The 13,516-nt window shown below is 46.6% G+C and overlaps 1 protein-coding gene across 1 annotated transcript in view; it reads right to left on the reverse strand.

Annotated features, from left to right (window-relative positions):
* Positions 1–1,531: 1,531 nt before the first annotated feature.
* cog6 (component of oligomeric golgi complex 6) overlaps positions 1,532–13,516 on the reverse strand; it is a 115,346-nt gene continuing 103,361 nt past the window's right edge. The window contains exon 18 of the mRNA XM_041876752.2: positions 1,532–2,800. Within this exon, the coding sequence (XP_041732686.1) occupies positions 2,653–2,800 (148 nt within the window). The 3' untranslated portion in view covers positions 1,532–2,652. The remainder of the gene's footprint in view (positions 2,801–13,516) is intronic.

The following is a 13,516-nucleotide window of genomic DNA, read 5'->3' on the forward strand; positions in this document are numbered from 1 at the left end:
TAGTACTGCTGGACATAGAGAAACTAGCAGAGAAAACTGAGCAAGGGAACACAGGGAAGTGAGGGCATAAATACACAGGTGAATTGATAGACACAGGCGACACCAATAGGAAGATGATTAGTCCCAACTGTGAGTGAGGAGGTACCTAAGGTTGTCGGAGGATGACACCTAGTGGGTCGCTCCGGAACTACGACCCCCGGGAGGACGGCAGCTACAGACTCCGTCACCGGCCCAGACCTGGCAGGCAGGATCTGGGAGAGGTGTTTAGTAAGAGCGTGCCAAGGGCCTACCTCCTCACAGGCCTTATGACTGCGCTATCATAATAATAATGTTGATAATGAATATAATAATATATAATAATGTTCATAATGAATATAATAATAATAATGTTGATGATGAAGATGATAATATATCATAATAATGTTTATAATGAATATAATAATATATAATAATAATAATAATAATAATAATGTTGATAATGAATATAATAATATATAATAATGTTTATAATGAATATAATAATATATAATAATAATAATGTTGATAATGAATATAATAATATATAATAATGTTTATAATGAATATAATAATATATAATAATAATAATAATGTTGATAATGAATATAATAATATATAATAATGTTGATAATGAATATAATAATATATAATAATAATAATGTTGATAATGAATATAATAATATATAAGAATGTTGATAATTAATATATTATATAATAAGAATGTTAATAATGAAGATAATAACATATAATAATAATGTTGAGAATGAAGATAATAATATATAATAATGTTGATAATGAATATATTATATAATAATAATGTTGAGAAAGAAGATAATAATATATAATAATGTTGATAATGAAGATAAGAATATATTATAATAATGTTGATAATGAAGATAATAATAATAATAATGTGCCATTTAGCAGACGCTTTTATCCAAAGCGACTTACAGTTACGCGTGCATACATTTTTGTGTATGGGTGGTCCCGGGGATCGAACCCACTACCCTTGGCGTTACAAGCGCCGTGCTCTACCAGCTGAGCTACAGAGGACCACAAGATAATAATAATATAATAATAGTGTTGATAATGAAGATAATAACATAATAATAATGTCGATAATGAAGATAATGATGTATAATAATAATGTTAATAATGAAGATAATAACATATCATAATAATGTTGATAATGAAGATAATAATATGTAATAATAATAATAATAATCATGTTGATAATGAAGATAATATTTAATAATGTTGATAATTAATATAATAACATATTATAATAACGTTGATAATGAAGATAAGAATATATCATAATAATGTTGATAGTGAATGTGATAATATATAATAATAATGTTGATAATGAAGATGATAATATATCATAACAATGTTGATAATGAAGATAACATATAATAATAATGTTGATAATGAAGATAATATGTAATAATAACAATAATCATGTTGATAATGAAGATAATAATATTTAATAATGTTGATAATTAATATATAAACGTTGATAGTGAAGACGTTAGCCTTTTGACTAAAGCAGCCCATTCTAATTTTCCTCACTTTTTCTCATTACATGGGTTTGTCATTAGTGATCATTACTAAGGCTGATTCTCCTTTAGCACCTTTTGACCAAAGTGTAGCCTACCGTTGTTCCTCACAGACTTGGACTGCTAGAACATCAATGAACTGTGAGAGAGAATGGCTCTCAGGAAGGAGAGAGGTAGTCAAAACAAAAATACTATTTTTCGCTCTCTCTTTTTACTCTCTCTAGCTGTCTCTCTTTTTATATCTCACTTTCCCTCCCTCCCTTTCTTTCTCTCTCTCTCCTGAGAAAAAGGACAGGATGGAGTCCACGTTTTCTCTTGTATCGTGACACCAAAGGCAGGCAGACTGGCTGGTTTCTGCCGACTCACATTTTGTTGCCTGCTTTTTCCCACATATGAAAACACCAAGCTAAAATCATACGTTGTTTCCACGACAACCATCAATTATACCTTAAAATGAACTGAGTGAGAGCATATTTTCCCTCTCCTGCTCTGGGTCACTGATCTGGAGTGGGTAGCTCATTTTTGCAACTAAAAGTATTCGTTTTGTAATGCACTTTGATTGACATGTCGATAACAACAGGTGATGGGCTGTCTCCCAAATGGTACCCTATTCCTTTTATAGTGTGCACTACTTTTGACCAGGGCCCATAGAGCTCTGATTAAAATGAGTTCGCTATATAGGGAATAGGGTACCATTTGAGACACAGACACACAATGTCTCCATCAGTAATGATTACATTAGACTGTCCGTCTTCATCTTAACGTTGGTTTTGAAGGACAGATTTTGGTTAGCCTTTGACCAATTAAAACTATAAATCAAAGAGATTATACACAGGACGTATGGCTTACATAATAGGGTTCAAAACCAATGTTATTCTCCATCTAAAAACTCACTACTGATGCATTAAGTGCCAGAGTACAACTTAGATGCACCTGAGCTGAGAGGAGAGGCAGGAAACAGCCCCTATTCACACCTCTCCAGCCAGCAGAAAGCTCAATAACAACATGAGAAAATGGCCTGCCGTTAAGAACAGCTTGTCTGTTCCTTTCCGCTCCGAGGTCCACTTTGCTCTTTTCACTTCTGTTTGACCCCCTGAGTGGAGTGGAGGAGAAGTGAGGCTAGTGGAGCAGTCTCTGAGTCACAGCCCTGGTCCTGGCAGAGCCTGATTCCTGTTGCTCCAATTCTGACTTGACTCATCATAACCTGAATCAGACATCTTGGCCTAGAGAGAGAGAGAGAGAGGGAGAGAGATAGGATCACAGCTGTCTCAACACCCCTCTGCTACAGCCCAGCTCTGGCCCAGAGACCCCCCCAGGCCCCTGACCCAGCACCGGGCCACCTCCGGCCCAAACCCCCATGTCTGTTCTCACTGGGGAAGGCCAGAGGAGGGCAGGGGGGCCAGGAGCGGAGGTGTATTTGGATACTGGTATCCTTTCAACACCAGACATCTCAAATGATCCTCCATCAAAGCAGACTCTGGCACTTCCAGAGGGTTGGAGGAGAGATTAGAACAACAGTAGCAGCAATAGTACTGCAGGACTGTAGTAACAATGTGGTGTGTTGCCATAGTAACAATGTGGTGTGTTGCCATAGTAACAATGTGGTGTGTTGCCATAGTAACAATGTGGTGTATTGCCATAGTAACAATGTGGTGTGCTGCCATAGTAACAATGTGGTCTGTTGCCAGGCACTGTAGCAACAATGTGGTGTGTTGCCATAGTAACAATGGGGTGTGTTGCCATAGTAATCTTGTGGTGTGTTGCCATAGTAACAATGTGATGTATTGCCATAGTAACAATGTGGTGTGTTGCCATAGTAACAATGTGGTGTATTGCCATAGTAACAATGTGGTGTGCTGCCATAGTAACAATGTGGTCTGTTGCCAGGCACTGTAGCAACAATGTGGTGTGTTGCCATAGTAACAATGGGGTGTGTTGCCATAGTAATCTTGTGGTGTGTTGCCATAGTAACAATGTGATGTATTGCCATAGTAACAATGTGGTGTGTTGCCATAGTAACAATGTGGTGTATTGCCATAGTAACAATGTGGTGTGCTGCTATAGTAACAATGTGGTGTGCTGCCATAGAAACAATGTGGTGTGTTGCCATAGTAACAATGTGGTGTGTTGCCATAGTAACAACGGGGGTGTGTTGCCATAGTAACAATGTGGTGTGTTGCTATAGTAACCATGTGGTGTGTTGCCATAGTAACTATGTTGTGTGTTGCCATAGTAACAATGTGGTGTGTTGCCAGGGACTGTAGTAACAATGTGGTGTGTTGCCAGGGACTGTAGTAACAATGTGATGTGTTGCCAGGCAACCTGGTCTCAGAACATTTCATATTATTCTGTACGTAAATCCTAGACCATCCATTTAGTATGATATGTTACGTTTCGTATGGTATGTATTAATTTGTGGATTGCCATCACCCTTTCATATGAAAAGTTATGAATTACAATTCGTATTATATGTTACTAATTTGCAAAACATACAATATGTTACGAATTTGCAAAACGTATGATACGTTACGAATTCTAGCTAGGTGGCTAATGTTTGCTAGCTCGCTAACGTTAGCTAGGCTAGGGGTTAAGGTTAGGTTTAAGTTTAGGAATTAGGTTAAAGGGCTAAGGTTAGGGTTATGGGAAGGGTTAGCTAAAGGGTTAAGGTTAGGGTTAGGGGAAGGGTTAGCTAACATGCTAAGTAGTTGCAAAGTAGCAAAAAGTATTAAGTAGTTGAAAAGTTTCTAAATTGCAAAAATGCTAAAGTTGTCCGCGATGAGATTCGAACTCGCAACATTTAGGTTGCTAAACATTTACAATATACACCCACCCATCCAACCCGACCAACCCATCCACCCCAACCAACCATGTTTAGTATGGTTATGTAACCATACTAAATGTAACATATACCAAACCATACCAAACACTAAATGGAGTGTCTCAGAATTACGTACAGAATATTACAAAATGCTCTGAGACCAGGATGTGCCAGTGACTGTAGTAACAATGTGGTGTGTTTTCCAGGGAGTGGTTATTGTTGTTAAGTCACTCTGGCAGACTGACACAGTGGATACATTCTCCTTTAGTCACTTCCTGGTATTCATCTCAGAAAGGTCTTGACTTTCTTTAAGGCTTCGTCCCAAATGGTACTACCTTTGACTACAGTCCTAGTGCACTACATAGAGAAAAGGGTGCCATTGAGACATGTGAGACTGTGTTTTGAGAATGGTCTAGGGGAGGAGAGGAAATGGTAGGGTTTCACATCAGGAAGTTTGATCAAACTACAGAATGAAACGTCACCAGGCTTTAACAATCACTTGTCCTGTGCTGCTGTGTTGTTGGTCATGCATGGTTTTGTGTTGTTGTAATATTAACCTGTTGTAACCACATGAAATATCAACTCACCTCACTGTCAAGTTCAGGAAGTGTATGATTAATTTCCAAGATGCTTCATGTCAAGAATATCATGTATGCAAATATGTCTTGATAGTTGGAAAAATGTGAGCAGTCTAGAATTATTTGTTATGAAAACTACAGGACTGTGGGTATAGCCAAAAGGAAAACTACAGGACTGTGGGTATAGCCGAAGGAAAACTACAGGACTGTGGGTATAGCCAAAGGAAAACTACAGGACTGTGGGTATAGCCAAAGGAAAACTACAGGACTGTGGGTATAGCCAAAGGAAAACTACAGGACTGTGGGTATAGCCAAAGGAAAACTACAGGACTGTGGGTATAGCCAAAGGAAAACTACAGGACTGTGGGTATAGCCAAAGGAAAACTACAGGACTGTGGGTATAGCCAAAGGAAAACTACAGGACTGTGGGTATAGCCAAATGAAAACTACAGGACTGTGGGTATAGCCAAAGGAAAACTACAGGACTGTGGGTATAGCCAAAGGAAAACTACAGGACTGTGGGTATAGCCAAAGGAAAACTACAGGACTGTGGGTATAGCCAACGGAAAACTACAGGACTGTGGGTATAGCCAAAGGAAAACTACAGGACTGTGGGTATAGCCAAAGGAAAACTACAGGACTGTGGGTATAGCCAAAGGAAAACTACAGGACTCTACAGTGCATTCGGAAAGTATTCAGACCCCTTGACTTTTTCCACATTGTGTTAAGTTACAGCCTTATTCTAAAATGGATTAAATTATTTTTTCCCCTCATCAATCTACACACAATACCCCATAATGACAAAGCAAAAACAGGTATGTAGAATTATTTGCACATTTATAAAAATAAAAAACGGAAATATCACATTTACGTAAGTATTCAGACCCTTTACTCAGTACTTTGTTGAAGCACCTTTGGCAGCGATTACAACCTTGAGTCATCTTTACAGCCTCGAGTCTTCTTGGGTATGACGCTACAAGCTTGGCACACCTGTATTTGGGGAGTGTCTCCCATTCTTCTCTGCAGATCCTCTCAAGCTCTGTCATGTTGGATGGGGAGCGTCGCTGCACAGCTATTTTCAGGTCTCTCCAGAGATGTTCGATCGGGTTCAAGTCCGGGCTCTGGCTGGGCCACTCAAGGACATTCAGAGATTTTGTCCCGAAGCCACTCCTACGTTGCCTTGGCTGTGTGCTTTGTGTCGTTGTCCTGTTGGAAGTTGAACCTTCGCCCCAGTCTGAGTTTCTGAGCGCTCTGGAGCAGGTTTTCATCAAGGATCTCTCTGTACTTTGCTCCGTTCATCTTTCCCTCGATCCTGACTAGTCTCCCAGTCCCTGCCGCTGAAAAACATCCCCACAGTATGATGCTGCCACTCCAAGCGGGCTGTCATGTGGCTTTTACTGAGGCGTGGCTTCCGTCTGGCCACTCTACCATAAAGGCCTGATTGGTGGAGTGCTGCAGAGATGGTTGTCCTTCTAGAAGGTTCTCCCATCTCCACAGAGGAACACTCAAGCTCTGTCAGAGTGACCATAGGGTTCTTGGTCACCTCCCTGACCAAGGCCCTTCTCTCCCGATTGCTCAGTTTGGCCGGGCGGCCAGCTCTATGAAGAGTCTTGGTGATTCCAAACTTCTTCCATTTAAGAATGATGGAGGGCACGGTGTTCTTGGGGACCTTCAGTGCTGCATAAATGTTTTGGTACCCTTCCCCAGATCTGTGCCTCGACACAATCCTGTCTCTGAGCTCTACGGACAATTCCTTCGACCTCATTGCTTGGGTTTTGCTCTGACAACTGTGGAATCTTATATAGACAGGTGTGTGCCTTTCCAAATCATGTCCAAACAATTTAATTTACCACAGGTGGACTCCAAGTTGTAGAAACATCTCAAGGATGATCAATGGAAACAGGATGTACCTGAGATCAATTTCGAGTCTCATAGCAAAGGGTCTGAATACTTATGCACATAAGGTATTTCTGTTTTAATTTTTATATAAAATTGCAAACATTTCTAAAAACCTGCTTTCGCTTTGTCATTATGGGGTATTGTGTGTAGATTGATGAGGACATTTTTTTTTTTTAATCCATTTTAGAAGAAGGCTGTAACGTAACAAAATGTTGAAAAACTCAAGGGGTCTGAATATTTCCCGAATGCACTGTAGGTATAGCCAAAGGCATGAATTGTCCTAATGCTAAGTCATATAACACTATGATTCATTCAGACAAGCCATCATCACCTTCATAGCATCCCCCAAGCATTCAATCGCCACTGCAGATTGCAGACAATCACTTTTTTTCCCCCCAAATGGTACCTTGGCCCTGGTCTGATACCAACAGGCTCACACAGTTTCCATCTACAAGCCATCAAACTGCTGAAAAATTTAACTGGACTGACCACCTGCTCTGATTTTCCCACACCTTAGCGCACATGCACTCACTCATGCACACACCAACACACACTCACACCACACACACACACACACCTATACACACATGCTACACACCCACACATCACAACTGCTGCTACCAGACTCTTATTATTATTATTGCTAATACTGAACTATTTAAATACTTGCCCCTCAATCCCCCCTTCCCTGATACACGTGTAAATATTGGACTATAAACTGGGCCTTCCTGTACGATACTAAAACGTTTATTCTGTTCTACTGAGTCATTTACTTTATGTTCTTATTCTTATAATGGTAGTATTTCTTATTGTTGTTGCGTTGTCCAGAAGGAACCTGCCTGTAAGCATTTCGTTGGACAGCGTGTGCCATGTGTATCCCGTACATACGACTAATAAAACGTGAAACTTGAAACTTGGTCAAAAGTAGTACACTATAAAAAGGAAATAGGGTGCCATTTTGGAACGCGGACATTCAATTACTGTAGCAGGAAGAGGCAGTAGGGGGGAAAAAAAGGCTTCATCTCTTTTCTACTGATTAACAATAATGAGGGCTCCACACCGGCCCTGAAGGCTAGACCATAACACGTCGTTTCTGGTCCTATTCGTGTTCTGAGTCTAACACTTGACGTTTTTTTTGGGAAATGTTGTCACGGGAATAGAACATTTCCCTATTCTGTTTTTCTCACCGAAACACTGACTTAGTGCTACCATGCTTTTATATCCATTTGTCAATGGTCTACTAGTCTGTCTATAGAAATACATAGAACTGTATATTCTTGCAAATTCTACGACAGAATACATTTTGTAATGAATTTTTTTCCCTCCATAGTATAATCATGCTCTATAGTCTATTTTGAAGAGTTGCGCATTCTCCATCTATCTATCTATCTATCTATCCACACCCTCTACACGGCAGAGACGCCCAACACAGCCAGGATCCCCTTCAGTCAGTCCACATCCATAAGAAGAGGGTTTGTGTGGGGTTGAACTGCATGTGTAGGAGGGTGAACTGGATCAGTCTGGTTCTCCTGGGGTCCTGCCCTAGCCTGAAATAGCAGCCCTGTCATTCCATCAGCACCTCCCTCATAGTAACCTACTTTCCCACACAAACACACAGACACATACACACCCTCATAGTAACCTACTTTACCCCCCCCCACACACACACACAGACACATACGCAAACACACAAACACACAGTCTACTTTACCAGTCTAAATGTATGCGTGGGCCGTGTGAGGGATTAGTGATGTCATATGAGTGGTTTTGTCTCAGCCACTCATAACCCTAACCCTGACCCTGACCCTAACCCTGACCCTGACCCTGACCCTAACCCTGACCCTGACCCTAACCCTAACCCTGACCCTGACCCTAACCCTGAACCTGACCCTGACCCTAACCCTATCCCTGACCCTAACCCTAACCCTGACCCTAACCCTGACCCTGACCCTGACCCTAACCCTGACCCTAACCCTAACCCTGACCCTAACCCTGACTCTAACCCTAACCCTGACCCTAACCCTAACCCTGACCCTAACCCTGACCCTAACCCTAACCCTGACCCTGACCCTGACCCTAACCCTGACCCTGACCCTAACCCTGACCCTAACCCTGACCCTAACCTTGACCCTAACCCTGACCCTGACCCTGGATTGACTCAACACTTAAAACACTTAGACCCCTTTACACACTACTGATCCAAGCTGAGCTGTAGTGGCCTGGTTTCACATCCTTCCTATAGCCTTTACATACTACTGATCCAAGCTGAGCTGTAGTGGCCTGGTTTCACATCCTTCCTATAGCCTTTACATACTACTGATCCAAGCTGAGCTGTAGTGGCTTGGTTTCACATCCTTCCTATAGCCTTTACATACTACTGATCCAAGCTGAGCTGTACTGGCTTGGTTTCACATCCTTCCTATAGCCTTTACATACTACTGATCCAAGCTGAGCTGTAGTGGCCTGGTTTCACATCCTTCCTATAGCCTTTACATACTACTGATCCAAGCTGAGCTGTACTGGCTTGGTTTCACATCCTTCCTATAGCCTTTACATACTACTGATCCAAGCTGAGCTGTAGTGGCTTGGTTTCACATCCTTCCTATAGCCTTTACATACTACTGATCCAAGCTGAGCTGTACTGGCCTGGTTTCACATCCTTCCTATAGCCTTTACATACTACTGATCCAAGCTGAGCTGTAGTGGCTTGGTTTCACATCCTTCCTATAGCCTTTACATACTACTGATCCAAGCTGAGCTGTAGTGGCTTGGTTTCACATCCTTCCTATAGCCTTTACATACTACTGATCCAAGCTGAGCTGTAGTGGCTTGGTTTCACATCCTTCCTATAGCCTTTACATACTACTGATCCAAGCTGAGCTGTAGTGGCTTGGTTTCACATCCTTCCTATAGCCTTTACATACTACTGATCCAAGCTGAGCTGTAGTGGCTTGGTTTCACATCCTTCCTATAGCCTTTACATACTACTGATCCAAGCTGAGCTGTAGTGGCTTGGTTTCACATCCTTCCTATAGCCTTTACATACTACTGATCCAAGCTGAGCTGTAGTGGCTTGGTTTCACATCCACCATAGTTGGTGGAACTGTACTGGAAACGACATATGAAAATAAAATATCCAAGCCAGGGGTGGATTTCACTTCTGGAACTAGGCTCCCCCGGGTCCCCCCCGATTGTAGTGTGAAAGGATATTAGCCTATCTACAGCATGCCACCTGGTGATTAGTTGGCTAGTTGAATCTGGGGCGCTAGTGTTGGAATAGATCTGATACAGTTGTGGACCGGCTGAGGGCCACGAGGACCAATTCAGGAAACACTGGGTTAATATAAGGTGACTGTTCTCTGAGGACCTATTCATTATTCTGTTATGACATGGTGTAGGGTGACTGTTCCCTGAGGACCTATTCATTATTCAGTTATGACATGGTGTAGGGCGACTGTTCTCTGAGGACCTATTCATTATTCAGTTATGACATGGTGTAGGGTGACTGTTCTCTGAGGACCTATTCATTATTCAGTTATGACATGGTGTAGGGTGACTGTTCTCTGAGGACCTATTCATTATTCTGTTATGACATGGTGTAGGGTGACTGTTCCCTGAGGACCTATTCATTATTCTGTTATGACATGGTGTAGGGTGACTGTTCACTGAGGACCTATTCATTATTCAGTTATGACATGGTGTAGGGCGACTGTTCTCTGAGGACCTATTCATTATTCTGTTATGACATGGTGTAGGGTGACTGTTCTCTGAGGACCTATTCATTATTCAGTTATGACATGGTGTAGGGCGACTGTTCCCTGAGGACCTATTCATTATTCAGTTATGACATAATAATATAATAATATGCCATTTAGCAGACGCTTTTATCCAAAGCGACTTACAGTCATGCGTGCATACATTTTTGTGTATGGGTGGTCCCGGGGATCGAACCCACTACCTTGGCGTTACAAGCGCCGTGCTCTACCAGCTGAGCTACAGACTGTTCTCTGAGGACCTATTCATTATTCAGTTATGACAAGGTGTTGGGGCTAATTGTGTTGTGTAGTAGGTAATATGAGTAATATGTGACAACAGGCTGTTGCGTTAGTCATACAGTGTAATTAGTCAGACGTTGTAGTCGTGTCATGTTCTCTCATGTGTCAAGTGTGTGAATCCATGTTTCTGAAGGAATACTACACAACAGCATCACAGACACACAGCACTGTACTGTAGCATCGAGGGACACCGTTAGGGGTCCAGGGCTTAGGCAGGGGTACGGCTAGGGCTAGGGCTGGGGTACGGGTAGGGCTGGGGCAGGGGCTGGGGTAGGGCTGGGGCTGGGGTAGGGGGTAGGGCTGGGGCAGGGGCTGGGGTAGGGCTGGGGCTGGGGTAGGGGCTGGGTACCGGGTAGGGCTGGGGCAGGGGCTGGGGGTAGGGCTGGGGTACGGCTAGGGGCTAGGGCAGGGGCTGGGGTAGGGCTGGGGCAGGGGCTGGGGTACGGCTGGGGTAGGGGCTGGGGTACGGGTAGGGCTGGGGCAGGGGCTGGGGTAGGGCTGGGGTACGGGTAGGGCTGGGGAAGGGCTGGGGTAGGGGCTGGGGCTGGGGTACGGGTAGGGCTGGGGCAGGGGCTGGGGTAGGGCTGGGGCTGGGGCTGGGGGTACGGGTAGGGCTGGGGCAGGGGTAGGGCTGGGGGTACGGGTAGGGCTGGGGAAGGGGCTGGGGCAGGGGTAGGGCTGGGGGTACGGGTAGGGGCTGGGGAAGGGGCTGGGGCAGGGGGTAGGGCTGGGGCAGGGGCAGGGCTGGGGCTGGGGTAGGGCTGGGGCTGGGGTACGGGTAGGGCTGGGGAAGGGGCTGGGGTACGGGTAGGGCTGGGGCAGGGGCAGGGCTGGGGCAGGGGTAGGGCTGGGGCAGGGGTAGGGCTGGGGTACGGGTAGGACTGGGGCAGGGCTGGGGGTAGGACTGGGGCAGGGCTGGGGTAGGGCTGGGGTACGGCTGAGGCTGAGGTAGGACTGAGGCTGAGGTAGGGCTGAGGCTGAGGTAGGACTGAGGCTGAGGTAGGGCTGAGGCTGGGGTAGGGCTGGGGCTGGGGCAGGGCAGGGGCTGGGGTAGGGCTGGGGCTGGGGGTAGGGCAGGGGCTGGGATAGGGCAGGGGCTGGGGTACGGCTGAGGTAGGACTGGGGCAGGACTGGGGCAGGGCTGGGGTAGGGCTGGGGCAGGACTGGGGCAGGGCTGGGGTAGGGCTGGTGTAGGGCTGGGGCAGGGCTGAGGCTGGGGTACGGCTGAGGCTGGGGCAGGGCTGGGGGTAGGGCTGGGGTAGGGCTGGGGCTGGGGTACGGCTGAGGCTGAGGTAGGATTGAGGCTGAGGTAGGGCTGAGGCTGAGGTAGGGCTGGGGCAGGGGCTGGGGTACGGCTGAGGCTGAGGTAGGATTGAGGCTGAGGTAGGGCTGAGGCTGGGGTAGGGCTGGGGCAGGGCTGGGGCTGAGGTAGGACTGAGGCTGAGGTAGGGCTGAGGCTGGGGTAGGGGCTGGGGCAGGGGCTGGGGTACGGCTGAGGCTGAGGTAGGGCTGGGGCTGGGGTAGGGCTGGGGTAGGGCTGGGGCTGGGGCAGGGCTGGGGTAGGGCTGGGGTAGGGCTGGGGCTGAGGTAGGACTGAGGCTGAGGTAGGGCTGAGGCTGGGGTAGGGCTGGGGCAGGGGCTGGGGCTGGGGTAGGGCTGGGGCAGGACTAGGCCAGGGGCTGGGGGTACGGCTGAGGTAGGACTGGGGCTGGGGTAGGGCTGGGGTATGGCTTGGGTACAGCTAGGGCTGGGGCTGGGGCAGGGCTGGAGCAGGGCTGGGGCTGGGGCTGGGGCAGGGCTGGGGCTGGACTGGGGCAAGGCAGGGGCTGGGGTAGGGCTGGGGCTGGGGTAGGGCTGGGGTAGGGCTGGGGCAGGGCTGGGGCTGGGGTACGGCTGGGGCAGGGCTGGGGGTAGGGCTGGGGCAGGGCTGGGGCTGGGGTACGGCTGAGGCTGAGGTAGGACTGAGGCTGAGGCTGAGATAGGACTGAGGCTGAGGTAGGGCTGGGGCAGGGGCTGGGTTACGGCTGAGGCTGAGGTAGGACTGAGGCTGAGGTAGGGCTGGGGCTGGGGCAGGGCTGGGGTAGGGCTGGGGCTGGGGCAGGGCTGGGGTAGGGCTGGGGCAGGGTAGGGCTGGGGCAGGGGCTGGGGCTGGGTAGGGCTGGGGTAGGGCTGGTGCTGGGGCAGGTGCTTGGGTAGGGCTGGGGCTGGCGTAGGGCTGGCGTAGGGCTGGGGCTGGGGTAGGGCTGGGGTAGGGCTGGGGTAGGGCTGGGGCAGGGTTTGTGCTGGGGCAGGTGCTGGGGTAGGGCTGGGGCAGGGCTGGGGCTGGGGTAGGGCTGGCGTAGGGCTGGGGCAGGGTTGGTGCTGAGGCAGGTGCTGGGGTAGGGCTGGGGTATGGCTGGGGTATGGCTGAGGCTGAGGTAGGACTGAGGCTGAGGTAGGGCTGGGGCAGCCTACGTTATTACATCACAGTGTAGCCTACGTCATTACATCACAGTGTATCCTGTCATTACATCACAGTGTATCCTACGTTATTACATCACAGTGTATCCTACGTCATTACATCACCGTGTATCCTACGTCATTACATCA

Source organism: Coregonus clupeaformis, chromosome 5 (assembly GCF_020615455.1).
Source record: "Coregonus clupeaformis isolate EN_2021a chromosome 5, ASM2061545v1, whole genome shotgun sequence".
NCBI classification, from domain to species: Eukaryota; Metazoa; Chordata; class Actinopteri; order Salmoniformes; family Salmonidae; genus Coregonus; species Coregonus clupeaformis.